At 47.3% G+C, this 27,500-nt stretch overlaps 2 protein-coding genes across 9 annotated transcripts; one reads left to right on the top strand and one right to left on the bottom strand.

Annotated features, from left to right (window-relative positions):
- Positions 1–950: 950 nt before the first annotated feature.
- PHC1 (polyhomeotic homolog 1) lies at positions 951–19,689 on the top strand. Of its 6 annotated transcripts, XM_067303791.1 has the most exons (17): positions 2,634–3,249; positions 3,409–3,477; positions 4,053–4,320; positions 5,455–5,611; positions 6,223–6,333; positions 8,237–8,314; positions 9,108–9,257; positions 10,241–10,396; positions 11,601–12,099; positions 12,444–13,192; positions 14,362–14,509; positions 14,631–14,839; positions 15,426–15,540; positions 16,146–16,254; positions 16,911–17,061; positions 17,915–18,146; positions 18,485–19,689. In XM_067303791.1, the coding sequence occupies exons 4-17, from the start codon at positions 5,498–5,500 to the stop codon at positions 18,637–18,639; spliced, it is 2,976 nt and encodes a 991-aa protein (XP_067159892.1). In that variant the 5' UTR covers positions 2,634–3,249; positions 3,409–3,477; positions 4,053–4,320; positions 5,455–5,497; the 3' UTR covers positions 18,640–19,689. The 6 variants fall into 6 exon arrangements, with proteins under 6 accessions (XP_067159908.1, XP_067159915.1, XP_013811681.1 ...); XM_013956228.2 differs by lacking the exon at positions 4,053–4,320; XM_067303807.1 differs by lacking the exons at positions 2,634–3,249; positions 3,409–3,477; positions 4,053–4,320 and adding an exon at positions 951–1,041.
- Positions 19,690–21,002: 1,313 nt separating this feature from the next.
- On the bottom strand, positions 21,003–26,781 carry M6PR (mannose-6-phosphate receptor, cation dependent). Of its 3 annotated transcripts, none has more exons than XM_067303844.1 (7): positions 26,555–26,781; positions 24,813–24,986; positions 24,450–24,622; positions 24,252–24,361; positions 23,930–24,060; positions 23,396–23,522; positions 21,003–22,785 (listed from the first exon to the last, which is right to left on the bottom strand). In XM_067303844.1, the coding sequence occupies exons 2-7, from the start codon at positions 24,983–24,985 to the stop codon at positions 22,663–22,665; spliced, it is 837 nt and encodes a 278-aa protein (XP_067159945.1). In that variant the 5' UTR covers position 24,986; positions 26,555–26,781; the 3' UTR covers positions 21,003–22,662. The 3 variants fall into 3 exon arrangements, with proteins under 3 accessions (XP_067159945.1, XP_013811685.1, XP_067159936.1); XM_013956231.2 differs by lacking the exon at positions 26,555–26,781 and adding an exon at positions 25,187–26,359; XM_067303835.1 differs by lacking the exon at positions 26,555–26,781 and having other exon boundaries at positions 24,813–26,359.
- Positions 26,782–27,500: the final 719 nt, after the last annotated feature.

Here is a 27,500-nt window from a genome sequence, read left to right as displayed (position 1 = left end):
TTAATAAGGTGAACAAGTCTCCAGAAGGACCAATAGCAAAGTGTGTCTCAGCAGAGAGGGCACCTGCCCTGAATGAAGAAAAGTACTGGGTGCCAGCTGCACAGCCAGGTCATGATGCTTATCATGACCCCAGCCTGTCTTTGGTCCCTTTGTCCCCTTCCCCTGCAACCTTCTGAGGCAGTGGGCTAGGAGATGGCAGAAACTGAGGCCTGGCTAAAGCCTTTTGGTTCGACAGAATCTGAAGGGTGAGGGACACGGTGCATCTGGGGCAGCACATGACAGGAAAGAATTTTCAGGGCTGCATGGGAAGCACAGATGGTTTTCAACACCTTGAGTCATTTAATTCAAACGAAGAATTAAGAATAAAAACCATGTACTATGGACATGAGCTCTCCCCTGCATGCATTTCCCCAGCTGTTTCCCTGCCTGTGACACTGCCACAAAACAGTGGCCAGGATGCAGCAGCAGCGGGTCGGGCTCGGCTGAGCCCCATGTTCCTGCCAGCGCCCCGCGCCGCGCCGGCCCCAGCCCTTTAGACATCTCCAGGCCCAGCAGGGAGCGGCGGCAGCAGACCCGAACCCCTCCCCGTCAGCGCCGCCGGCCGCCGGCGGACGAGGGGGGCGGGAAGCGGCGTGACCGGCTCGCGCTTTCTTCTCCCCGCTGTCCCCACCGAGCGCGGCCTCTCGACAGGCCCCAGCCCCCCGACACGCCCCGGCCCCCATCGCCAAGGCAACGACAAGCGGCGCCTGTGGGAGGGGGATCACGTGCCCCGGAAAAGCCTCGAGGGAGGAAGTGACGGAGAGCGGGGGGCCTCAGAGGCCAACATATTAAAAAAGAAAAAAAAGGGGCAGGGGGCGGGGCGGAACCGGCCGAGGCCGCGGCGCTTGCAGAGCGTTGGGCGAGGTGCGCGCGGGCTGGCTCCGCCCCCGTCGCCCCGCCTCGCCAGCCCTAGCCCTAGCCCCAGCCCCAGCAGTCGCGCAGGGCCCTGGGGCTGCCCTATGAGGCCGTTGCCGGGCCGGGGCCGTGGGGAGCTCATGTGAGGTAACGCCCCTCCCGCCTCCTTCCCCGAACGGCGGGGCCCCGGGCCGCCTCGACCCCGCCCGGCCTGGCTCGGCCCGGCAGCTCGACTGCCCGCCCACCCGCCCGCCCGCCCGCCCGCGCGTGGGGGCGTGTCAGGCGGCGGCGGCGGCGGCGGCGGCCCCTGGCTCCGGTAACGCCTGTGCCGGCGGCGCGGCCCCCGGCGGGCGCGTCGGGGGGGCGGCGCCGCGGCGGGCGCGGGGCGCTGCGGGTGCGGGCAGGCGCAGGTGAGGCCGGGCCTCTGCGGGCGGCCGCGGCGAGGAGAGTTTCTCGGGGTCAGGGCGGGCTCTAAGTTGACAGCGCCTGTGGAGCAGCCATTGTCTACCCTGCCCCGCATCGGGCTGCGCTGGGCGTCGGGAGCAGCAGACGGAGCAACTTCACCTTTCAGCCCCGCTCCCGCCGTCCAAGTAACTCTGGAGTCTCTCGTTCCTTCACGCTGTTCACTTTGCTTTAAAAATTTGTGTTTCTTTCATTCCCTGCCCCCCGTCATCGCTAACATTCTGCGGCGGTTTCCCCACCTCCCTCTGCAGTGGGGCCGTGTTGCATTGTATATACGTGTTGTAATGAAGTGTCTGCGCACGGAGCGCGTACGGACGCGTGCACACCCTCTGTTGGATAGAGCCAGCACTCGCTCAAGTTTGCTCTTGGAGTTGAGAGCAACGTGGGAGCTGGGGTTGCGCTGTGCGCTTCTCGAGAACTTGTGCCCTGCTTTATTTGCGAGGCGTCTGGTGGACATTTGCGTTAGAAGCACAGGTGTGCAGAGCAGATGCAAGTGTGGAATAGGTGGTAGTGTTCCCATGCACAGCTTGTGCAGTGCTGTAGGATCGTGCTGACTGCTTCCAAAGCGTCAGAAGGCAAATGCATCTGTCCCTGCAGTTTCACTTCTCTGCTTCTGAAGTTTGGAGAGTATGCCATAGGGAACTATGGTAACAACATGAGGAGAGATGGGTGTGCTATAGTCTTGGTAGTTAATTTTTCCTTCTAAATCTTGTGGGCCATCCTGTGCAAATCTTGCTTGTTCACTGACTTGGTTTTCCAAGGATGAAGCTACAAAATCAGTTGTAAAGTTAGAAAGTATTCTGCAGGCAGCAATCCTGTGTGCGGAGGAATGGGTGGGGTAAGCAGATAAGACTTTTTTACCTCCTACCTAGTGTTCTGTGGCTAGCGTAGATGTTTGGCCTGGATTTTCTGTTGTTGCACTTGAGAAAGGTTAAGAAATTGTAGACAGGCTACCCGTATTCCTCTTGTTAAGTGTTGAAATCAGCAGTGCACGTTAGGCTGTAGACTGAGCCCATGTTCTCATGCTTGTACTACTCCATGAGCTAGCTTTCTCCCTTTTTCTTCATTTTTTGTGGTGCTGTCATCGCTGTCATGATATTAATAGGCCTTTGTATTCTTACGTGTCGGTCTCTTAGGGTGCAGTTCTGTATTAGGTTTAATCCAATTTAGCTCTTCTTCAAAGGTTAATTCCCTATAATGGCCACATATTTTACCTCATTCTTTTGCTTGGGATATACTGATTATGTTTGCAAGGTGAGTTGGTTAACTCAGTCTATTGGGAAAAACAATCATTTGGTTGTTTTTGATAGATTATATATCTTCTTATGGAGCAGCAGCTGAATCAAGTAGTCTGGCAGCTTGGTGATTACTAGACTGATGTAGGAGGAGGATCCTGGAAGATGTGCTTGGAGGAGGGGAGTGTGTGGAGGGAGAGGGTGAAATCAGGGCTATCTTGTGTGGGGGTAGCCTGTTTTTGGGTCGGATTACCCTAACATGGAACTGCATTCACTTGCTTGCTGAAGTACCATGCTGCTTGATTTTTGTATTTGGAAAGGATTTTGTTGGATAACCTTGCATGTTATGAGTGACTGTTAAAATTCTCATCATCCTTCTGCAAAGGGGCAATATGATGCTTTATCAGTGTCCCCGAAAAGCCTTTTGCTTACACAGAGACCATTTTTTTTGATGCCTCCCACCCCAAAGGTACCAGTGTTTCACTAGGATTCCATTTATGATACAGCCTGATTTTAAGAAAATCTAGATCAATGTGAAACTCTCAAAAAATGCTGGAAATCTTGAGCATCGATACTGTTGTATACCAAGGAAACAGACATTAGTGAGCAGAGCACCATGTCAGAAGCCAGGTTTCTCCTCCTAGTGCAGCTGTTGAGGGTAAGGTTACATGCTACAGCTAAGCAGATCTAACAGCTTGCTTAGTTTCCTTGCCTGCTGCTTCCTCCTTCCCTTTTCTCTCACTTGCACTTGTGGGATCACAAGTGATCTGATTCAAATCACTGACCCAATGGAAAATGATGTCCTTTGTTTGTTTAGGTTAGTTTTTCTGCCAAGTTAGCAAGCTGAATCAACTGATGGAGGGATCTAGTGAGTACCAGAAGCAAGGTAAGTGTAGGAAGAACCTGCAAGGGGAGGTTGAGGGTGGGCAAGAGAACAGGAATTTCCCCCTTCTAATGGTAGCAGAGCTATTAGATAACTTGGTTGTAATGTTTGTAGCTTCACTCTGTCTCGCATTTTAACCCCATTCAGTGTACTTCATGTATTTACCCCAGTTTCTTCCTTTGTAACAGTCTGTATTCTCTCCCTTCTCAATTGCTCAATTAATTTATTTTCAGGCTTCGTTTAGTTGTGGTGCTGCCCCAGGGGGAAAAACTTTAAGGCAATTGTCTTCTCCAGAGCTTTTATGTTCTTGGTAGGCTTATTGACTAACTGTTTCTAACTGTAACAGAGTTGTGCATGAAGACAGTGGCCAATTAGGAGGTTGTGTCTCACAGTTGGGGAAAAGATGATTGCAGGGTAGAATTACTGATGGTACTGCTTAAGCAGTACAGGCAGGTAGTGTTAGAATTGGAGGGAGATCCCTGAGCAGTACTTAGGGGCAGAGGTAAAGACGCACAGGGAAGCCAGAACTGGAACAGCAGCTATGTGCTTATTGAAAATAGATTTTTTTTTTTTTCTAGATTTCAAGGAATAAATTTGGAGCAGCAGTTCCCTGATTTAGCCAGCCTTCCTCAGCAGTGTTAATGCTACTGTTGTACTTTACTTAAAGTCACCTGCTGCCCTTAACAACATTCCAGAATTTAAGAACTTATGTCTGGAAGAGAAAATTACTGTACTTCCTTTTCTGTTGTGCTGGTCTGTTTGTTTAGTCGCCTGGAAAAAGTGGTGTGAAGAAGAGTGAAGGCTGTGAGTGAAGCTGTGAAGCCCATAATTTCTGGATTTGAAAAGGTCTAATATCTATGCTAGTGCTATGAGATCTTGGAAGTGCAGGGGGTCTTATTCAGAGGTGTATCAGGTAGGCTGCAGAGGAGCCAGCTGGTGCTGTTGGAAACAAACAAAAGCTGTTAGTGTTATCCAGACTATTGGAAGATATTTTAAAATCTTACATGGGATGGTTTGCTTCTAGGAAATCCATTTTTCAAAGGAATTCCATTGAATAAATTAATCACTTTTGCTCTTGCCCTTTTCTGGCTCTAATCCCTCCTACTATTATTCCCAATATACCCATGTATCTTGCTGGAGGAAACTCCCTGATCATCCCCATGTGTTACTCTTCTGCTGAACATTCTTTGCAGTCTTGCTTTTCTTCCTCTTGGCTGATGAAAGCCTTCTCCGATCTTTTCTCAGTCCTGTAGTTCACCGCAACCCATCTTTCTGCTGCTGGAAGATATCTGGCCCTTCATGACCTCCTCAGAAGTTTTCCCCTCGCATTTGTTCCTAGTGATCAGTTTATTCACTCTGCTCTCATTCCATTCCTCCTTTAAGCAACTTGCCACCACAGATGACAGGTTCCAGTCTAATATTTGAGTTATGAACTGTCAGGAACAATGAGTACCCAGAAGTGCATGTGATCGGAGAAAGAAAGAATAATTAGGGGTTGGGGGCTAAACTGTGAGAAGGAGGGACTGAATTGGTAAATTTGCAGCAGGACTGTGGAGTTGTGGGATAATTTTACTTCTTCTGGGGCTAGAGAAAAGGGGGATCACAAGTTGGGAAAGTGAAATGGGAGACTAGAAGCACAGTGTAATTTGCCTCAATTTACTAGCCTTGAAGTAGAGGTGATCAGATCTGTAAACCAAATGATTGTCTGAATAAGCTGAAGCTGGTAGTTATCGCTCTGCCTTTTTAAGAATTCAGGATAGCTGTAGCTTCCACTGCAGTATGGCAATAAAAATGTGAGAATGTGTACATTATATTTTTCACTGTGGTAATAAAAAATTCTGGGTGGTTTCAGACCCCCGGTATCCCCAGCCCCTTGTGACGTGGCAAAGCAGTGTAAGAAGATTAGTGCTGTATAATGCAATGAAATACAGTTTGGTTCTTTTTTCTAGCATGACTTATTTTCTAATTCTCTTGATTTAGGTCTGGAGTCAGTCTCAGTCTGAGCTCCCGGGATCCTGTCACCATGGAGACTGAAAGTGAACAGAACTCCAGTTCCACCAGTGGGAGCTCCACTTCTGGAGGAAGCACCCGTCCTCAGATATCACAAATGTCTCTGTATGAGCGACAGGCGGTACAGGTAAGGCACTGCTATGTTATAGAACTGGATGTTTGTCCATGGAAGGTGGCAGTGAGCCCTTCTGTATTGCTCTGAGCTGTCATGTGTCAAGGTAGGAGCATGCTTAGAGGATTGTCATGTTTTCAGATTTAGGAATTCTTGTGCTAGGCCAGATATTTACTCCATATAGCCTGATGCTCTGCTTCATATTTTGTAGGTGACTCCTCCAGTGTCCAGCCTCTTATATTTAATCAGTTCTGTGATCCAATAGATTGATCTTAGCCTGCTGTTGTATAGCAAGTTTTTCAGTTTATCATCCCAGTTCCTCTGAAATATCTGTACTATATAGGAACACTGGTCTGTCTTCCCACTCAACTATGCACATCTCCAAATTCCAAGAGTTTTTTTTTAGTCTTACAAGTATACTTCCTGCTGTCTGGGAATACACCTATGATTCAGTCTGTTACTGAATTTGTACTTGTACTACGTATTTTGATGCTCTAATCTGGTGGCTTCACTTTTTTCATGGGGACCAGGGATGTCTCGTGGCTGTTATTTAGATCCTGATTTCTCTCTTTAATCACGTTTCATGGGCACGATATTTTTGACATTGGGTTTTCCTCTTTCTCCAGGCCCTTCAGGCACTCCAGAGACAGCCTAATGCAGCCCAATACTTCCATCAGTTTATGCTCCAGCAGCAGCTTAACAGTGCCCAGCTTCACAGCTTGGCAGCTGTCCAGCAGGTGAGTTGCCAAGGGGCAGAAGGAAAGGAATTCCTCTCTGGGAAAGAGCTTCATTCTCTGTTTATGCAGTGACTTGTAGGATGAGGTCCTGATTCATGATTAGACAACTAGTCCCTAAACCTGTATTTAAAGGTAATGCAAACAACTAAGAAACAGGAAGCTAGATGGAAATATCCATTTGACTTTCAGTTAAAGAGCAGGACAAGATACAATCTGGGATCCCCATAAGGGAACATACTTTCTGGAGGCATATGATTAACCCCTTCACCTCCTTTAAATAAAAAATGGATGATTACATCAGTAGTGGATAAAGGAGCATTTTAAAACTGTCTTAAAATGAACCATGGATTGTTGTTTCTCTGAGAATGCATGTGGTCTTGTGTGCATGAAATTTCACACCGTGTCCTCTGAATTTTTTTGTCTTTATGCTTAGGATCCCATTTTTTCTTTATCAGTTACTAGCAAGATGGATCTGGGGAAGGTCTTCTCCAGCAAGGGATGTGTTTCTTTAATTGAGATCTGTTTGTATAAATTGAAATGATGTATAATGCCTAACTGTCAGGCAGGGTTTTTTTTTAGCAACTTTGTTTACCTGTCAGACTTTATCCTCGGTTGAAGATGAATTTTATGTGTGATGTGACAATAGTATTCTCTCTGTGTAACATCTTCATCAGTAGTTGCAGTTCTCGGATATCAGTTCAGGAATCCCAGAATCCCAGAATGGTTGAGGTTGGAAGGGACCCTCTGGAGATCATCTAGTCCGACCCCCCTGCTCAAGCAGGGTCACCTAGAGCACATTGCACAGGATTGTGTCCAGACAGCTTTTGAATATCTCCAAGGGTGGAGACTCCACAACTTCTCTGGGCAACCTGTTCCAGTGCTCTGTCACCTTCACAGTAAAGAAGTTTTTCCTCATGTTCAGACGGAACTGCCTGTATTTCAGTTTGTGCTCATTGCTTCTCGTCCTATTGCTGCACACCACTGAAAAGAGTCTGACCCCATCCCCTTTACACCCTCCCTTCAGATATTTATACACGTTGATAAGATCTCCCCTAAGTCTTCTCTTCTCCAGGCTGAACAGGCCCAGCTCTCTCAGCCTTTCCTCATATGAGAGATACTCCAGTCCCTTAATCATCTTCGTAGCCCTTTGCTGGACTCACTCCAGTAGCTCCATGTCTCTCTTGTATTGGGGAGCCTGGAACTGGACACAGTACTCCAGATGAGGCCTCACCAGGGCTGAGTAGAGGGGGAGGATTACCTTCCTCAAGAGTAGTTCTCAAATCCCTACCTGCAGCTTTATAGTGCAGGGGGAATAGAATCCTCTTGCCAGTTTCACAGAAATCTTAGTTATAGACTAACTGAACTTATTACCCACGCAGGGCACTTGCCATGGGATCATATAGGACAGAAAAAGTTACCTATTATTTACCCTCTTCCACCAATCATATGTGCTGTAATCAGAAGTTTGTTGCCTGGAGTAGTATCATTGCACACCTGTTACTAACTTGCACAACTTGCCAGCATAGTGTTAATGTTGTGGGGTTGGAGCGGGTTGGAGCAGCAGGATGAGGGTTGTAGTTTGTAGCGTGACAAGCTGGGGCAGTGGTAGAATATATACCCCTGGGTGGAGGACTGGAGGTCACACACTGTAAGTGTCTGTTGTCTACTGCCTTGGGTGATGTACAGGACTGAACTGGTTGGGGAAGAGGAGGTACCCTGCTGAGTTGCTACACCTGTTTTGTAGGGCATGGCAAGAGATTTGTAGTCATTATATTGTGTTCCAGTTCTCAGGAATGGGAGAAGGTAGTGATGATGGGATGAGGTGTTCTGGCCAAGCCAAATATTTGGATTGGATTTAAAGGTTTGTTCCAGGTGCTCATTTCTCTGCCCATCTCTCTTGCAGGCTACAATTGCAGCCAGTAGACAGGCCAGCTCCCCCAACACCAGCACCCCACAACAGACCACCACTACCCAGGCTTCTGTAAGTAATTGCTTCCCCAGACATACCAAAGCCTTGCCCTGCTTGTTCTTTCTCCTCTTTGTCCTTTTAGAAAGGAAATCAGCCAGGAAAATCCGTCTGCTAAGGCTGCTGGGAATCCTCAAGATACAGACAATTTTGAAGATTTGGGGTGCTGTCATTATTGGTGGGGGTTGAGGAGGCAGGAGAAGGTTTCTGAGTGAGCGAGGCCCCTTAGCTGGAAAGGTAGAAACTGGTTTCTTATTGCTGAGGCTTTGAGAATACATTATCATGGATTAGGAGAGGATCAAGACTTCTAAGAAGGAGAAGGAGTTAAGATGAGCTTGAAAGGGATTGTTCTTTTCTTTCTTGGGCCCAGGAAAAGTGGCTTGTTGAGTGAGAGGAGGTCTGGGTTTGTCTTGAGTATTGAGGAATTATATTAAGGAATCTTATTTAAAGAATGGAAGAGTTTGTAGGGTAGATTAATATATATATATATATATATATATATATAAAATATATATATATATTTTTTTTTTCTTAAGAGGCTGGAGAAAGACTTTTTTTGGGGGGGGATCTCTGTAAAGTTGCATGTTAACAGTGATACTCAGGTTCAGCATACAAATCTAAACTAGCCAGAAGTTTAGATTGCATAGCCCCTTAAGACAATAGTTTCTTTCTTCTTGTCCCCCGTGCAGGATGATGCAGGGAAAAGCTGTAAAATGCCTGTTCTGACTGTGCCCCAATGAGAGAATTTGTACTTGTGTCTTTGTCCCCATCATTTCTCATGTCATTTGGGGCTTTTCTCTCTTTTAAGATCAACCTAGCCACCACATCAGCTGCGCAGCTGATCAGTCGCTCACAGAGTGTGAGTTCCCCCAGTGCCACAACCCTGACGCAGTCTGTGCTCCTTGGGAATACCACCTCACCACCTCTCAACCAGTCACAGGCCCAGATGTATCTCCGGGTAAGAGACTTATACACAAAGCATGTCCTGATCATGAACCCCATTTTGCTGTGTGGGACTATGAGCATAAATTCTTACCTCTGGACTAACTCCAGCTTTAGGGACCACGTGATGTATTTTAAATGCAAATGGAGAATCTTTTGTCCCTGAAACCACAGGTTTGACTCTGGACTCAGCTTTTGAGGGTAGATGAGCTTTATATTGTGTGGTTTAGGGGTGTGCAGGTGAGATCCTGAAGAATCATATTTGTCTCTGCTCTGCATAGATGTTAAAGATCCCATGGCACTTCTCACTAGAGTATAAATGTGAAATATATATCCTAGATTGAGTATAGCTCACAGAAATAAATCTATTTTTCTCATTCAATGCTGGAACAGATATATGTCTGGTAAATTACTCTCTTCAACCACTGCTGAGCTCAGGCACATAAGTCAGGATTCAAGCAAGTCTGGGAGCATAGACTGATGTGAACAAATATCTCATCCCTTAAGTCAGTTTGAGGTGCTGCTATATACAAAACATTGATTATTATCAGATTTAATCTAGAGTGTGGTTATCTACCTGAAATATATTTTCTGCTGTTCAGCTGATTTTAGCTGGCTTTAGGTACAGACTGTAATCCCCTTCTTTTCAAACAGCCCCTGTCTTGGATGTACATCTTGTATCCCTGCTTCTCAACCAGTCCAGGATATATATCTGAAAATTATACCCCAGCCTTCTAGCCAGTCTTGGGCAGTCTGTGGGAGTTGGCCTAGGCCCACATTTGATAGAAGATCACTCATTTCCATAAGGAAATTGTTTCCAGTTTCCTGCTCCTGCAGGTTGTGCTAAGCATTACAGTGCAAGGAGGGTTGGGGGTTTTGCAGCGTGTGACATTGCAGCCCAGTGTTGCTTTGTAATCTGTTTGCTTGTGGTTTGCTGTCTTTCTTTCTCTCCTCCTCTCCATTCCTTTCGTTCCACATCACCTGACCCTTCCCCAACAGCCGCAGCTGGGAAACCTGTTGCAGGTAAACCGGACCTTGGGCCGTAATGTGCCTCTTGCCTCCCAACTCATCCTGATGCCTAATGGGGCCGTGGCCGCTGTCCAGCAGGAGGTACCACCCACTCAGTCTCCTGGGGTCCATGCGGACACAGACCAGGTCAGTGATACCCCCTCCCAGGGTCCTCCCCTCTGTCCTGCACTCAGTTACCCCACACTCTGGTCTTTGTCTCCAGTCCTCCCTGTGTAGAGGATTAGCTCTATTTTATCCCCATCCTGTAGCCCTATAACTGCTGCATGCAGGAGGGTCTGTTCACTCTTGCTACTATGTTTCTATATTTGCTTTTTGCCTTCAAAGACAGGATTAATTTCTGCTTAAAATTTCTTGGGTGAACCACAGACTGGCTCAATCCTGTCTTCGCAGTTTCTTGGTTGTCCTTTTGTGGAAAGAATTGTGGGTTCTGTGTCCAGTTTTCAGTGGGACAGGTGCTCTGCAGTGAAGAGCCTCTGCCAGTGGTGGTATTCCTTGACCCAGTTAGTTTGCTGTTGTAAAGATGCCAAAGACTGAACAGACCACAGGGTCTTAGCTCCTGCATTTATCTGTAAATATTACTCCAGGTCAAGGAGCTGCCATGGCTTCCCATTCTGGGGATTTCCAGAGGCATTTTTGAACAACCTGAACTGCTCCTTTCTGCCTCTGCTGCAGTTAGTTAGTTCGTATTTGTCTTGTCTGGAGCTCTTTCTTTGAAGCAAAGTCAGCCACAATCAAACTTGAAGATAACACTGCATTTGGAGAGGGAGTAAATACAGAGGATGGCAGCACCAAAATGCAGAGAGAAACTGGAGAAATCAGAAGGGCTGCATGCCATGAGAAGAGATGAGGGCCTCCTGAGTGGAAAGCCCTGCACAGAGAGAAGAGGCAGGTGGCACAAAAATTAAAAAGGAATTGCTGAACTTAAAGGGGAATCTCAGTGCTTTCTGAGCCATGCTAAAGTGGATCCTACCAGTGCAGGAGCAAGGCAGGCAGGTCTGAAGGCTGTCCCATGCCTTTTAGTTTCTGATGATGGAATCTACTGTATGTAAAGAATGGTGTTATCCTCAAGTTCTGTTCAGAAAGTGCCACGAGATCTTTAGCTTCCATCAGAGATGGGCAGAAGGGAGTTTAGGTTAATAAGACTTCTTGGGAGGGCTACATCTGAACTTTGCCCTGCAATGTTAGTCAGCTTCCAGTGTGAGGCTTTAAACATCAGCTTAGCCTGCATCTCAGTAGCTCATATTGCATCTGTGTTATCTGCTTCTGTTAAACTCCCAGAAGGTAAATATACATAAAGCAAATGGACTCTGTTTTGTATGTGTGTTTCTAGGTGCAGAACTTGGCCGTGAGGAGCCAGCAGACCTCAGCCACTAATGCCCAGCTCCAAGGCTCTGCTCAGAAGGCAGCTCTGCCAGGAAACTCCCAGCCTTTGGGCCTACCACAGGCCACAAATACAGGCCAGACGTTGGCAGTGGCTCAGGCTTCTTCTGGCAGCACAGGCCAGTCCCTCAACTTGAGCCAGGGGGCCACAGGCAGCAATGGTGTCTCTGGGAGTGTGGTGGCAAGTAGTGGGAACCAGACCTCAACAGGACTGAGTCAGGCATCCTCAGCAGGCCCTGCTGGAAGCTGCCAAAGGAAAGGCACAGGGGTGGTTCAGCCATTACCAATAGCAGCTGCCCAGGCAGTGACTGTCAGCCAGGGAAGCCAAACAGAAACAGAGAATGCTGCCACAAAGAAGGGTGAAGCAGACAGTGGTGGACAGCAAACAGTGGGCATGAACCTGACCAGGACAGCTACACCAGCACCTAGCCAGACATTGATCAGCTCAGGTAAGTGGGGACCTGCTCCTCCTCTTTGAGCCCATTGGGCCTTCTCAAGAGTGTCTCTTTTGAAAGCCCAGTGGTGAGAGGTTTCCCGACATGCCTCCCAGCCTCAGTGTTCCAGGATGCTATTCTCTAGGAATTATCCCTCTCTGTGAATGAGAGAATTTCATCTCAGCCCATTCAGTCCCCAGTCTCCTCTGCCAATAAGCTGTCAGTCATTTTGGAGCTTAACAATTCGAACCAGTGCTGGGGGGTTAAAAAGTCCACTTCCCATCCCTGCTTCTTTTTGTTCCCAGCTGCCCTGCTGCTAATTTTCTGTATTGCCCTCTTTTCCCACCCTGTGTTTGTAGCCACATATACACAGATCCAGCCCCACTCGCTGATACAGCAGCAGCAGCAGATCCACCTGCAGAAACAAGTAGTGATCCAGCAGCAGATTGCCATTCATCACCAGCAGCAGTTCCAACACCGCCAGTCCCAGCTCCTCCATACAGCCACCCATCTCCAGCTGGCTCAGCAGCAACAGCAGCAAGCGCCACCTCTGACTCAGCAGCAGCAAGCTCAAACCCCGCAGCAGCAAGCTTCATCTCAAAACCAGCAACAAGCTCAGACCCTTGTGGTGCAACCTATGTTGCAGTCCCAGCCACAGCCTGTTCAGCTCCAGCAGGACAGCCCTTGCCAGCCAGCCACCAAGTCACCTGTTCCAGTTCAGTCAAAATCTCTGGTCACCCCCATCAAACCACCTCAGCTTGGGCCTGCCAAAATGTCAGCAGCACAGCAGCCTCCACCACACATCCCAGTGCAGGTGGTGGGTACACGGCAGCAGGGCTCAGGTCAAGCTCAGGCACTGGGTTTGGCTCAGATTCCTGCAGCAGTGCCCACCTCCCGGGGAATGCCAGCTGTGGTCCAGCCTGTTTCCCAAGTCCATGTTGCTTCCCCATCATCTGCTCCAGCATCCTCACAGGAAGCTCCTCCCCTCACCACAGGGGTAAACTTAGCGCAAGTTCAAGGCACAGCCCACACGGTGAAGAGCACAGCCTCCTCTCCAGTTGTGGCTCAGATGCCAGCAGCATTCTACATGCAGTCTGTCCAGTTACCAGTAAGTGACACCACTGAAAAGGAGGATAGCATATGGATTCTATTTGTTCATTCCTAGGACACCAATTTCAGTCCAGCCCCAGGTCAGTGATGTGGGATGTGTAAGGCCTTTGGGGAAAGGAATATGGAGATTTTTCCTTTCAGATGTATTAATTCCAATCCAGTCCTAGGGATTATTGACTGCAAGTAATTCTCTTTCACATGATCATTCAAAGGCTTGCATGAAATGTGTTGGTGAGACTCAGTCCTACTTCAAATGGGAGTATATGTCCTCATCACATACTATCACAATTAACAATAATTGGCTCCTTTGTGTCTCTCAGGAGAGAGACCAAGGCTGAACAGGCCATGAAGACTGAACTCCCTTCTCCCTGATAGGTGTGGATACCACCAGGTCAGAGACCCCTTGGTGTGTGGTATTGGCCACAGAGTTAGGGCTGGTTCTAGGCTTCTAAGGTTTCTCTAGCAACAGATTATGCAGAGGAAAATGAAGATGGCTCATGCTGCACAGGCTTCTTTCATGCTGTTCTGAACTGTCCAGCTAGAGCCTGCCTAACTCCCTGTTACAATAACACTTTGCTAGCCCAGGTATCCTTAGCAGGCTCCTCAGACTGTTCATTTTCATGAGATTTCACTTGTGTAGTCAAGGGCAGAATGCACCAGTTTGTTTCTAAACTCTGACTCCTCCTTCAGGCAAATCCTGTGATGGCTCCCTGATTTTTTGAGAACTAGAGGACAACTCTGCTCTTGTCTAGCATGTTTCCCTTACTGTTCTGACTCTCTTCCTTTGTAGAAACAGTGATATAGCTAAAGGCCTATTTGGAAACTGGTGGGTGACTGCCATTCTACTTTCTTCTTCCTGGAGTAATCCCTTGAGACTGGGACAGTGCTAGTGTCTTGATGTTATATCAGTGTATCAAGATGAATTGGGACATCATATCCTAGTCATACTGCTGTGCTGGTGAATGTCCTAAGTTTTGCTTCCCACTAGGTAAATGTTCTTAAGCAGAGGAGTGTACTGCTGAGGGAGCTTGAGTGTTGGGGAAGGAACTAGGCAGAAGACGAAGGAAGATGGAGCAGGGTGTACCCTCCTGTTGCCTTCAATCTGTGGTGTTCTGTGATTTGAGGGGGGTCCTCTTTCTGCTTATGTGTTCATCTTTCTTCACACAGGGCAAGTCTCAGACTTTAGCGGTGAAGCGTAAGGCAGAGTCAGAGGAGGAGAAGGAGGAATCACCCAGTGTCAATGCAGTCCTGCCTGCTAGGTCCTCTCCTGTGACAGACAGCCCCAAAAACATGGAGGAGAAGAGTGGCCTTGGAGGTGAGGTGCAAAGGAAAGCTATGTTCTGTGTTGGCTAATGATCTGATCTCATATTGCAAAGGGAACATTAGGAGTAGATAGAGCAAAGGTTACAGTGACTCCTGTGGTCTTAACATTCCAGGTAAATCTGATCCTGCTGCCAGTGCAACCCCAAATACCACCTCAAGTGAAGCAACATCAGTCACACCCACCCTGGCTCCCACCCCAAACCTGGCAATGGTGTCACGTCAGATGGGAGACTCCAAACCCCCACAAGCCATTGTGAAGCCCCAGATCCTCACACACATCATAGAGGGCTTTGTCATCCAGGAAGGAGCAGAGCCATTTCCGGTAAGTGTCCAGTGCTGCAGAGAAGGAGATATATATCTCTTTTGAGAGGGTGGTGGTCTGCCTTCTTTGGACAGGAGTTTCTTTCCCCATGTTCCAAGTCTGCTTTTTCCCTTGAGACACAGGCAGTGAAAAGAGGAAGGAAAAGGAGGAAGGTTTCATTCATGAAGCAAGTATTAAATGGTGTTATTAAAGAAAGTGGGCTGGAGGGAAGTGATGGGAATTGTTTTCCTCAGTAGTCCTCAAAACAATAATTTATGTAGGAATTATAAGAAGGTTCTTCTCTCCGGTTTTAATGGAGGGAAAGATGCACTGCATGTTGAACAAGCAGCAAGTGAAGTTAAAGCAAGTAAGGGGAAATCCTGCAGTGGAATTGCAGGATATTCAAGACAGATATCAAAGATCAGCCAGTATTGCCAAGCCTGTTGGTCAGGAAGGAGTAATAACTTTGTTCAGCATCCCACCTCCTCCAGTAGGCAGAGGGATTCTTTTGAGCTCTAATAAGATGCAAATGGCATATACCTCGCACAGAGTGGTAGGCACACAGATGCCTTTACTGATGGGCAGAACTCTTTCTCTTCCTGTCCAGGTTGGTTGTTCTCAGCTATTGAAAGAATCTGAGAAACCACTGCAGGGAAGGGGTCCCTCTGGACAGAGTGAAAACCTGTCCAGCAATTCCCCAGGAGGGGACAGTGCTTCTATGGGTGAGTTTCAGCACCAGGAGATCTAGCAAATGTTAAAGTTTTTTTATTCTCTGATGCTTCTTTATCTACTTCATACATTATGAACTTGTATTCCTTCTTATCCTTCCGCTAACTCTTTAGAGACTCAAACTCAGGCTACAGACATAGGAGCTCCTTTTCTTGAGTGCTACAAGATAATACTTTTTTTTTTTCTTAAATATGACCTAATACACCTATGTCAGTAACAAGCGGGAGATTCTGAAACGTTCCTGTCTCTAATGACTTTTTGAAGGCTGTGAAAGATGTGTGGACACAGCTGAGGTGCAGTGATGAAGATCTCCCCATAGCCTTGTAGGATATGAGGGATATGCTAGTTGTTACTTGCTCAGCAAAAGGATAATGAAAGGAGAAATACACTGTACTATGCAACATCGTAGGGCCCTAATTAGGGGGCTTCTGCCTCCCCTCTCCCAGATTCTTCTCCAAGCTAACTGCATAACATATTGAATAGAAAATAGTGTTTGGAGTCAGTCTGTTCTGAGGAACAGTAGTGGAATGGTGAATGATGATGTATGGTTTGCTTCAGTTCAAACCATCAAGTGGTGTGCATCTCTGTATCTCACTAGAGCTTGATAAGAAGGCAAACTTGCTGAAGTGTGAATATTGTGGAAAGTATGCCCCAGCCACCCAGTTCCGTGGCTCCAAGAGGTTTTGTTCCATGACCTGTGCTAAAAGGTAATAGCAAGATACCATCTTCCTTTTCTCTGACTATCCATTATCTGGAACTGGGCATGTGCCTCTACTCTAGGTAGTGTACAGTACTTCAGTACATCCGATCTACCCTCCATGGGATGGATCTCCTAATGGTTTGTGAATGCTTTTAGACCAGGATGAGGTAGATTTGATGTTGAGTGTAAATAGGATTTCTGACTTGTTCAGGAAATGAGCTGGGAAGGGGGAAGTTCTTACTGGGCTCTGAAGAACCACTTTTCAGTCAGATGTACATCCAGCTGACTAATCAAATGCTTACTGTTAGCTGTCTGCTGCATTTTGGTACTAGACAAAGAAACAAGGAAGTATAGGGAGAAGAACATAGGGAGAAGTTGGACTAGTCATTGCCATCTTCTGTTGACAGTAGAGGGCATGTTATGGGTCTCTTTTCCCTTAGGGGAATGACTTAATCGACCCTTCAGATGTTAGATCAAAACTCTGTCCAAATATTGCTTGTGTCAGAAGTCTGGACTGGTTCCTTCCAAGGGGAAATCTTAGGAGGAGGAGGAACAGAACCTGATGGTAAAGAGGAATTTTATCCCCATCTAGAGAAAGAAGAAGCAGTTGCTGTTTAAGTAGTTTCTGTTTCCTAACTGCTGCTCTGGTTCTACTTATTTGAGGTACAATGTCAGCTGCAGCCATCAGTTTCGGCTGCAGAGAAAGAAGATGAAGGAGTTCCAGGAAGTTAACTATGCTCGTGTGCGCCGACGGGGACCACGGCGCAGCAGCTCTGAAATTGCTCGAGCAAAGATCCAGGGCAAGCGCCACAGGGTAAGGACATAGTCCTGTCTGCCTCTGTCCAGGCAGAGCTCACTGTAAAAGTTGTCACTGCTGGATGTACAGATTTCCTACAATGGACGTGCTCTGCTCCTGTATCTGTGCTGTAGCTGTGTTAGCTGCTGGATGGTCCTGGTTGCTCTTCTTTGAGTCAAGGACTGAGTTCCTGGACACTTGCAAGTGCTTAGGCCAAACTTTCACAAGACACTGGTTCAGACCTAACTCACTCTGCCTCTGCATTGTTCCTGTCTTAGTGACAAGGATGTGAAGTGTGGTTTTGCTTGTTGTAAATGCATTCACAGCTGAGGTGAAATGCATGACCCATCTGTAGGCATACAGCATGTGCAAAGTGCACATTGACACAGTTATTACACAAGACACAGTGAACTGTTCCAATTGTGCATCAGCTGCAGATAGTGAATTCATACTTGTACTTATTCAGTTTGCTCTGTGTTAATTGCAGCACGTGTTACAGAGCTCGCAGTGAGTGAGACCAGCTGAAAGCCTTGGTATAAAACAAAACATTTTTCCTGTTTGATTAGCTTTCTTCCAGCTTAATGAGTTTTTAATCAGATCGTAGAAGGGATCTAATGAGTTCCAGAGCTGGCATGAGGAAGATGAATGGACTGGGGGAGGGTGGAGAGAAAGAAGAGCAAAGAGGAAGTGAGGAAAGAGGCATCCTGCCTCTTCTGGCATCAGTGAGCTCTTGTGTCAGCTGCCCCTGGACCAACAGCCTGAGACAGGGACTGTTGGGACAACTTCTGCTGTTCCCACTGTCTTGTTTTGCACTTAATTGTGAATTTCTTATAAATGCCTTTGCTTTTCTTTCTTTCCTGTGGGCTTGTAGGGCCAAGAAGATTCCAGTCGCGGCTCTGATAACTCCAGCTATGATGAGGCTTTGTCCCCTACATCTCCAGGGCCCCTGTCAGTGAGGGCCAGTCATGGAGAGAGGGACCTGTCAAACTCCACTATGGCTGCACCCACCCCAGATGTACATGGCATCAACCCAGTCTTCCTATCCAGCAATCCTAGTCGTTGGAGTGTAGAGGAGGTGTCTGAGTTCATTGCATCTCTGCAAGGTGAAGTTAAGCTCTCTCCTGCTGTCCTGTGATCCAGCATGGGAAAAATTGTTGGTTGTCTTTCTGGCAGTGAGAGGCCCTGCAAGTCCAAATGAGGTGCCTGGTGCTTTTATTGCATGCTGTACAGTTTCTGACCTGGAGTGGACTATATAGGTGGACTCCCTTAATTCCTCAAGGAGCCTGTGGCCTCAGGCAGCCTGTGGAGTAGAGCTTGGTGGGAGAAGGGGGGTTAGTTTGATTCCTAGCCTGCTTTCTGTACCTGCTAGCTGTCCCAAGAGTGGGAATGAGGAGAGTGCCTGGAGCACACGTTTCTCAGTGCTATTTTCTTGGCTTCACAGGCTGCCAGGAGATTGCTGAGGAGTTTCGGTCACAGGAAATTGATGGCCAGGCCCTGTTGCTTCTCAAGGAGGAACATCTCATGAGTGCCATGAACATCAAGCTGGGACCAGCTCTCAAGATTTGTGCCAAGATCAATGTCCTCAAGGAGACCTAATAGCTCTGAAGCTAGAGGTCTCCCTTTTGCTCTGATCCCAGTGCAGCTGACAGCTTTGGAGTGTCCTGCTTGGGTGGCGAAAGAGGGGACCATCCCACATGATGTTGCATACAAAAAAGAATGAGAAGGAAATTAACTGAGTTGAACTGCCATGCACAAGTCTGTGTCTTGGTCTCTTTATGGTGCTACAAGGGGGAGGAAAACTCCCACCTGGGCCTTAACTTCTTTCTTTCTTCATGGTTTCAAATATGCTTCTTCCATACACCATGTAAAGAAGGGAGGGGGATTTTTTTCTGCCCTAACAGACTTCTGACAGGGAACTGCCCTGTCCCTTTTGCCACAGCAGGTCTGTTAGATCCTGTGTAGTTATTTCTGAATCTTGCTGTGCCAGAACTTGAGGCACTTAGAAAGGGGAACAAGTAAATTCCAAGTGACAGAAGTGGACAAACGAGAGTTAGAGCCAAAGGGGCTGCCTCTGTTCCACTGTTCTAAAAATACCCAGGCTGTTCATAACAGGGTTTAATAGCCAATCCAGGAGGCATACCAAACCTGAAGGCCCAAGGCAACAGGAGCTGCTTTAGCTTTGTTTCCTGTAGAGATGCAGATTGAAGGCTAAGTGTTGTGACAGCTGTTCACTCCAGCTGCTCCCCTTTAAGCCAGTCAGAAGAGGATTCATACTGAGTTCAAGGTGATGGAAAAAAAAGGGGGGAGAGGGGTGCTTTACCTTAGAGAACCCTGCAGCACTAGGTTTGTCTTGCCATTGTGCTAGGGAATAATTTACAGATCCAAAGCAGTCTTCGGAAGTGCTAAGGCTCTTCATAAAATGGGCTGGGGGTTGGGTTTTTTTTTGTGTGTGTGTGTTCTCTTACCAGTTTGTGGGGGGGTTCATGTCTGTCTTCATTCTCCTAAGGAGAGCTTATGGGACAAAGTTTAAGCTGGCAGGATTGCATCTCCTGCCTCAGGCTCCTTTTTTTGGTTGTCATTGTTGTAAAACAAGTATTTCTCTTCCTCAGTTTGAAAGAAAAAAAAAACACACTCCCACCAACTGAATTCTGATACTTTAATGCTACTTCTCCTTTCTAAGTGGTAGAGTAAATGAACCCTCACTTTCAGCCCACACACCATTTTTTTTTAAGGATCAAATATGATATTCTGAAGTTTTCTAGACAGTTTGCCAGAGGAGATGAAGCTGAGCAGAATTCTCTTCTTCCAGAAGCAACTCTGCTTTAAAAAAAACACACACACACACCCCCCCCCACAAAAACAACAAAAAAGCAAGCTGAGAAAGTTACACAAAGCACTAAGAGGTAAGTGCCCTAAAAGTAAGACATCTTCTAAATGCTGTCTCAGCTCTTCTGTGTTTTTTCAAAGTTTCAGATTAATTTTCCAGTGGAACATAAGTCTCTTCTGTATGGGAAGTGCCTACAGTTGGAGGAGGGCTTTAGGGTCACCTGAAGAGGCCTAATAGCATGGGTAGGAAAACATTACAGGTCTTTGGAAGGGGCTAGATATTCACACCCCATTAGACAAACAAAATTGAGAGGAAGTACAGTGCTTAGCAAATGGCTATACAGTGTGAAAGCAACTTCCTAGCCTTAATTTAAATGCCAGTAATGATGTTGGTAATGACATCCTCACTCCTAAGAGAGATTCTGCAGTCTATTAAAAGTAGGCCCAAAGGATGCTGCCATTCTTGTACCCTGATAGTAGCACTAGATCTAATAGAAGTTAGGGGAGGGAAATTAGCCTCTGTAACAGCAATCATCAGAGGAAGGCTGCCCTTAGACCATTTTAGCAAGTTGCTTGTATAACAAAACTCACTTTGAATTTAACCTGTGGCAGGGTAGAAAGGCAGCATATCAGTTAATAGCACCTTCCAAGGACTAGGTTTATTTCACCCAAAGGGAAAGGTTTTACCTCTTAGCTAAAGTTCATTGTATATGTTCAAGGTTCTTAAAAAAAAAAAAACAACAAAAAAACTTTAAGGCTTTGCAAGTCTAGCTACTTTTTAACCACCCAACCTGACCATTAATCTGTTGACCATATCATCCTCCCAGAAAAATTAAAGCCCCTCAGCTTTCATCAAGTTATTGTGATTTTATTGTTGCAGAAAAAATGTGCAGCATTGGAGATTTTTCTGATCCATAATGGCCAGAGCTTTTAAGTTTCAGTCCAGAAAGATGTGCTTCTGGTCAAGTGTTGAGGGAACTGGCTTGATACAATGTAGAAGCCATGACCATGTACTAACAAGAGGTTATCCATTCCAGCCAAGAGTAATTCAGGCACAAGACACTACATAGTGAGGACCCTCCACCTGTGACAACAAAGTTGTCCTGGCACTAAAGAAAGCTGCTGTCACAGAATTGTTCAAGTTTTTTGATTATTTTATTTTTGAAAGTTGTTTTGTACAAAAAAAACCAAATTATCTTAAACACCACCATGAAAAACAGTAACAGCAGACTTGGTGACTTCCTATTTTTTCCATGTTACAAAAAAGATTGAGACCATAACAAAAGTCAAAGAAAGGAGGAATTGTTTGCCCACTCAATCCAGCAAGAAGACAGGACCACTCGCTTCTCAGTTTAACTGTTCAGACTGCATCTGCAGTATAAGAATGCATAAACCTTTTCTATTCCCTGTTTTCTGTCAGCAGCAGTGGCTTACAGTCTCTACCCTCAAGACTGAAGACAGGTCTCTGCCAGTTTACAGTATGGCAGAATGCAATTGTTAGTCTATAATTGCTTTTTATGTGAGGGGGTTAAAGCAAGGTGCCAAGTACCTGAAGGCTCCAATTAAGTCTTACAACTCAGCTGAAGCTGCCTTGGCCCCAGGGGAAAATTCTCTCTCCCAGCTAGTAGCAGCATGCAAGTACCACCTGCACTGGGCAAGTGTTATAAGACCGACCTGAATCATGCTTAGGGGGACAGTGGTTTATCCAAGCTGACTCTGTAAGCTTGGGAGTCCCTTATGCAGTTTTGAATGTGCTAGCATTCTTATCCTTTGCATCTATATTTCCTTTTTATAAAAGGAAAGAAAGATCTAGTAGCTTCACAGAAAAACCCTCTACCAGAGGATGAGACTTCAGAAAGCACATGATCAGAATTTTGATGATGACTGAGCAGTGTGGGCAGTTAACCTCAGGAAGGCTTTTAACAACCTAAATTGCAGCTACCTCTCTCATTTTGCCCTGATTTCAGTTTCACCTTCTTCAACACATGTCCCCTTTACTTAGCAGCACATCATTTCCTTTGGCTTCCCAGTGATCAAGAAGACAAAGATGTCATTTGGACTGAAGGAGAAAGTCATGAAACAGTATTCTAACTCCCATAGTTTTCAAGCATTTTCCCTCTCCAGTCTGAAAGGATATTCTTTGATAGCCTACATCTCTTCAAGAAAACTGGTGTGTACTTTTCAACACATTACCATTAGGAAAAGGAAAGACTGTAGAAGTGCTAATGCCTTTTCCATCCCCAGAGAGTTTGGCATAGAACACCCTGTGCAAGTTATGCTGGCAGAAAGTGACTTGTGTAACAGTGCAAAAGCTAGAAAAGCTGAAAAAAATGCATCTGAAGAATAAAGCCAGTGTCTTACAGATCTAAACCTTAGAGAAGAGACAAAAAGCTCCTCCTAGAATCTCAGCTGTTTTAGCCCACTGTCTCCTTTCCCACCCCCTCTTTGCACCCATCTATGCCCTTCTCAATAATTCATCTGCCAGCCCTGCTCAATACTGAATGCTGAATATGCATTTTTGCTGTCTCCTATTCCACTCTGAACACATTTTCCCCCCAGCTCTACTGCATTCCTTGAAAGCCTAGAACAGCATTATATTCATAAGACATGCCTTCAGGGACTGGTGGTGCTCACACCCAGAGGCTTTCATGATGCCAGAATGTGACACACAAGAAACAGTAAAAGCAAATAGTTTAAAGAAAATCAGAAGTGAGAGGAGAACTGTGTGGGAGGCACCTGGCTAAACAAGCACCAGGGAGATTGGAAGGAGGAAAAAAAAAATTTGAAAGCCTATCACATTGGCAGCAAGTGGTCATCCCGTTCTTCTGACTCCTCACCCAGCTGGTCATCACCCACACCACGGTATGCAGATGGTGCATTTTGAGGCTTAGATCGGCAGACAAAGTCACAGCCATCCTACAAATACAGGTTATTACAGCACTGGAATCAGACTATATGCAATTAACTTAGCACTAAAGCAAAGCAGCTTCTATAACTTCTCTTTTGTTAAGGGATTATGTCTATCCTTGAGCTATCTGGGACACATCCTAAAAAACTTGTCTTGGTAAGGGGAGCATGCGTACAGAGATACTACTCAGTCTTGAAGGCTGGTCAACTCTGGGGTAGAATGTAGTACCAATTAACAGTATGCAGCAACATCACACTGAGACAAGAGTGAAGGATAAACAGTGTAGTCTAAGGTGACCAAGGAAGGGTTTCAGGGAACCAGACATGAACACTTCAGTCCCCAGCTTACCATTCCTACCTGAGAAGGATTAGCCACTAATGAGCACATGCTGTAGTTATGTGGCAGTCACAGGATATCAGCACCATAGGGGGGAACAAGACTAACATTTAACAAGCAAGCACTCTACAGAATAAGATACATGCCCTCTTCTGCCTCAGGTTGCTCTGTGGTTGGTCTACCCAGACACAGTCCATGAAGACAAGGCAAGTCCCAACTGCCATTTTCCTCATACACTAACACATGGGCCAGGCTGGGAATATACAAAGGTTTTTCACTCACCGCCACCAAATTGCCCAGATCCTGCCAGAAGGCAAAATGAGGAAACTGCTCCATGCCCTTGGCTCCTACCACTAGGCGCTGGTAGAGGAATCCAGCGATGATGTAGACTGCAATCAGTGAAGCAAATCTGGAAGACAGAATCTAAAATATTGATCTGCAGGTATAAATCTTTCAACAGCATCACATAAAATAGCATCTCTAAGCAAAAACACAGAAAATGAAGCGTCAAGACTCCTAGCCTGAATTCCCAGCTCTGGCAAAGAGCTGTGGTACAATTTTAGGAGATCATACCTTCCATGTTACAGTATGCTTGCCTGTAAACTAGGAAGGAGAATGTCTATAGGGAGCAGAGCAGCTCTACGCCATCATGCTTTAAGCAACAACTTCTGCCCAAAGACTCAGAGATACAGCAGCATTTAACAGTGGCTGCAGACAGCTGTACTACAATTATCTGGTCTAGTACAGCATTTGCTATGTTTCTAAATGGCACTGGAGATTATGGCCTAGGAATGAACAGCCCTTCCAATAACTCACATGATTAGCAGAATGGAGCCAATGCTTAGGTGGGAATCCTCAGCTGGGCAGGCCACACTGCTGTCCATCTCAAAAAGGTAGAAACACTCCTGTTCCTTTTCTCGCTCTTCTGAAATAATGCTGAATGAACTCTGATTTGGGAAAGTCAAGTCATGTGAAAATATGTCTAGGCATGCTGAACTTTACAAGAAGGCAGTTCTACCACTGTTGGTGCAGCTATGCAATGGATACTGGAGGACAGAAGAAAACCTCACTGCCTCCTCAAAGCCCTTCTGCTGATAACCATCATTTGATAACCTCTCCCACCTCCTGTGTCACTCACCGCTGTAACCCCCTGCTTGCAAGAAATCATTATCACAGCTCTTCTCTTCTCACCACTGCAGTGTCTACCATATGAATCACCCCCTTTATAAATCAGCATGATCCAGTCACCTGCCAAGAAAAAGAACATGGGCTATAGATGCAGACCAGAAGGCAAGAGGTAGACACTGAGTAAGCAAGTTATCAGGTGGAACCTTACTTCCATTGAAGACCTGGGTTTCATTGATTCTTCCTACCACTGTAGTCTTTCCAGTCTTTCTATCGATTTGTACTAGGCCAGCAAAATCATGCAAGGAGCTGTCGACCTCCCTGCACATCCTGAAGTGATAAGTGTAATTTTCTGTTGTGCCTAGCTCCACAGTCGTGTTAAACCTGCATCAAAGAGAGGGCAGAGAACAGATAGCCTATTGAATTACAAAGAACAGTCCGAAAGCAGTCATTCAAGACCCTGGGAGCCAGCCACAGCCCACACCATGGGGAGCCCACTCTGTAGTCTGGCCTCAAAGTTTTCAATCTCCCTGACCTAAGATCTGCAGTGAGTTGATATGTGCTTGCACTGTACCTCATTTGGCTCAGAGGTTCCAGTTTCTTCAGCAGGGCTTTTTCCATTTGCGACTCGCTGCTCTCATCACCTATCACATCACAGCTCTTCTCTTTCACCTCTTCAGCCTGCATACTGACAGCAAGGGCCATAAGGACTACCAATAGACCAGAGGTATGCCAAGCTGATGACATCCTGGATATATACCAACCACACAGAACACAAGGGATTAACCATTGCATCATCTAATAAGCTCACTTGAAAGTCAAAAAGGCGGCAATTGGCCACTTACTCATTCTGGACTGCAAAAAGGAGAAGTCAAAACCCAGAAATGCCTCAAAGTTCCCATGAGACAAAAAACCCCTCAGAGTTTGGCATGGTCAAAGGCAACTCACTGATACAGAGGGTCTCTTCAGGCTTCTTTTCCAAGTTCTGTCTTGGGATCACAAAGTTTTGCTGCTGAGCTTAATTAGCATCGATTCAGCCAAAGCAGAGTCCAATAAGCTCCAGACTGAATGCCAGAGTAAGTTTCAGATGTAAGCCATTGTTTATTATTGCATCCCACTGAGAAGTCAGTCAACAAAAAAATGATTTACCAGTCCTCTAATCAATTGTCTCAGCAGCTCTTGTATAAGGAGCTTGCAGGGTAGAGCAACTATGATTAGTCAGGCTCTGTCTGTTCAAGCTCCTTAATCCTAATAATTGAATGATTATTACATTATCCTTCTTTAAATACTTTAGCTGAGAATCTGAAAGCATTTAGTAGTACGAAGCTGCAACTTCACAGAACAGTTTTCTTCCATTTACATGGGGGAAGAAAGAAAAATGAGACAGCCTATGTAAGATAAACAGAAGAGGCAGTAGCAAGGATGAGAATGAAACCTGGAAGCTTTGGCTTTCAGGCTTTTGCTATAATCATACATGAACCATCCGGAGATCATGCTCCTGCCTCCCCTCCCAGATGCAGTCACACAACAGATTCCCCTCTACTTCTGCCATCACAGACTTCAGCAGAGTTCCAGGTGCTGGTGGGAGCTAACCAACAGACCAACAATTTAGTAAGCATCTAGCTGTGGACAGACAGCCTGTTAGGTGGACAGCCTGTTTTGCTGAGCATAACTATTACCTTTCATCCCCAGAGGGTCCATCATGAGAAGTTACAACTGTTAAGCCAACATTTTCATCACATGGATGTAAATACAAAGAGGTTAGATATACTTAATTGGGGAAGCCCCTGAATCAAGAACTCATGATTTGCCTCTCACAAGACAGCAAGGAGAAGTCTTCTCTTAGTACTAGAAAAGACTTCTCTGGGCAACCTGCTTGCAAACACTTAATTTATGTACTTGCTGAGGTACAAAGCAGTACCATAATACTGTTGTTTGCCCCTTGCCTGGGATCCCTCAGGCAAACAGATTTCAGTGCAGAGCGCCTCTACACAGGCCATTGTCCATCACTGAAACACAGCTGCTTGCTTACAGCGCAGCGCCATGCCGAGGGGCTCGAGGAAGGGAGCGGTCTCACCCCGCGGCGGCCCCAGGAGCCCGATGCGACCCCCCCCACCTCTTATTTCCCTGCAGCCGCCCAGGCTCTTGGCCGGGGTGGGGGGGGGGGGGGGGAAGAAGGGCGCGACCCGGAGCACCGTCCCCGCCGCGGCTCCCGCCCCGCCGGTCGCGGGCGGTGCCAAGCGTCCCGCCAACCGCCGCGGGCCGCACTCAGGGCTCGGGGAGGGGTGGGCCCGCCCCGCGCGCGGCGCGCCCCACCTGGTGCCGCGGCAGCCCCCCTCACGCGCGGCCTCGTCTCGCCCCGCCCGCCCGGCGGGCAGACGCGGCCCCGCTCAGAGCAGTCAGTCAGAGCTCATGAGCAGCCCATGCTGCGCGCGCGTCCGCTGGCGGGGCCTCCTGGGGGACCGCTAGCGCGGGACAGGGACGAGCCTCCTCCTCCTCCTCCGCCTGCTGCTGCTGCTGCTGCTGCTGCTGCTGCTGCTGCTTTCCCGGCCGGCTCCGCTCGGCAACCCCCCCCCCCCCCCCAAACCGGAAGCAGGAAGGGGGGATGACAGAACCTACGCTTCCCCCCCCCCCCCCCAATAAGAACCCGGAAGCCGCCGGGTTTTCCACGCCCACTTGCGAGTTTTCACCGAATGAGGAGTGGGAATGGAAAGAGGCGGGTTCTAAAGCTCTACCCAGCCAATAAAGCGGCCCCGCTGGAGCCCGCCTTCGTCCCCATCCCCGTCCAACGGGCGGTAAAAGATTTGTGCAGCCCTCCCCACTTGCAATTTAATCTTCTCCAATGAGCGATGAGGGCCGGCAGAAAGGAACACACAGTGCCCGTCCACTAACCCCTCCCACCCAATAGCCACTGAGAAGTGTGGCTAGAGGCGGGGCCGCTCGCCCAATGGCAGAGAAGCCTCCGCTGCGCCCCTCCTCGTGGCGCCTTCACGGTACCGTCACGCGCTGCGCCCTGCTGCGTAAGCATAAGCCTGCTCTCGGCTCAGGCGGCGCGCGGTGCTTGCTGGGGGCTGTAGTGCGGCTGCGCACGGCGCGGGGCGGCCGTTGGGACGCCAGGCGGCTGTCGGGGCGCGGTGCCCCGGCATGAGCGGATGCGTTATCCGTACCCGCAGCCGTGTGCGAGTCTGTACTTGCCACTCCGACGTGAATGGTTTCCCTTTTATTTTCCCCTTTGGCTCATCTGGTCAACACGTGTACTCCT

This window comes from Apteryx mantelli, chromosome 1, assembly GCF_036417845.1.
Source record: "Apteryx mantelli isolate bAptMan1 chromosome 1, bAptMan1.hap1, whole genome shotgun sequence".
Classification (NCBI taxonomy): Eukaryota; Metazoa; Chordata; class Aves; order Apterygiformes; family Apterygidae; genus Apteryx; species Apteryx mantelli.
The sequence above is the reverse complement of the archived record's forward strand: the minus strand, read 5'-3'. Positions and strand labels throughout refer to the sequence as shown.

Excerpts from the sequence above, each read along its gene's own strand:
- M6PR (XM_067303835.1), bottom strand. The coding sequence starts at position 25,036 with ATGATGCAATGGTTAATCCCTTGTGTTCTGTGTGGTTGGTATATATCC. Across the intron at positions 24,362-24,449 it reads AACCCAGGTCTTCAATGGAA|GTGACTGGATCATGCTGATT; the intron begins GTAAGGTTCCAC and ends TTTTCTTGGCAG. Across the intron at positions 24,061-24,251 it reads GCAAGCAGGGGGTTACAGCG|AGTTCATTCAGCATTATTTC; the intron begins GTGAGTGACACA and ends TTCCCAAATCAG.
- PHC1 (XM_013956227.2), top strand. Across the intron at positions 13,193-14,361 it reads TGCAGTCTGTCCAGTTACCA|GGCAAGTCTCAGACTTTAGC; the intron begins GTAAGTGACACC and ends TTCTTCACACAG. Across the intron at positions 16,255-16,910 it reads TCCATGACCTGTGCTAAAAG|GTACAATGTCAGCTGCAGCC; the intron begins GTAATAGCAAGA and ends TACTTATTTGAG.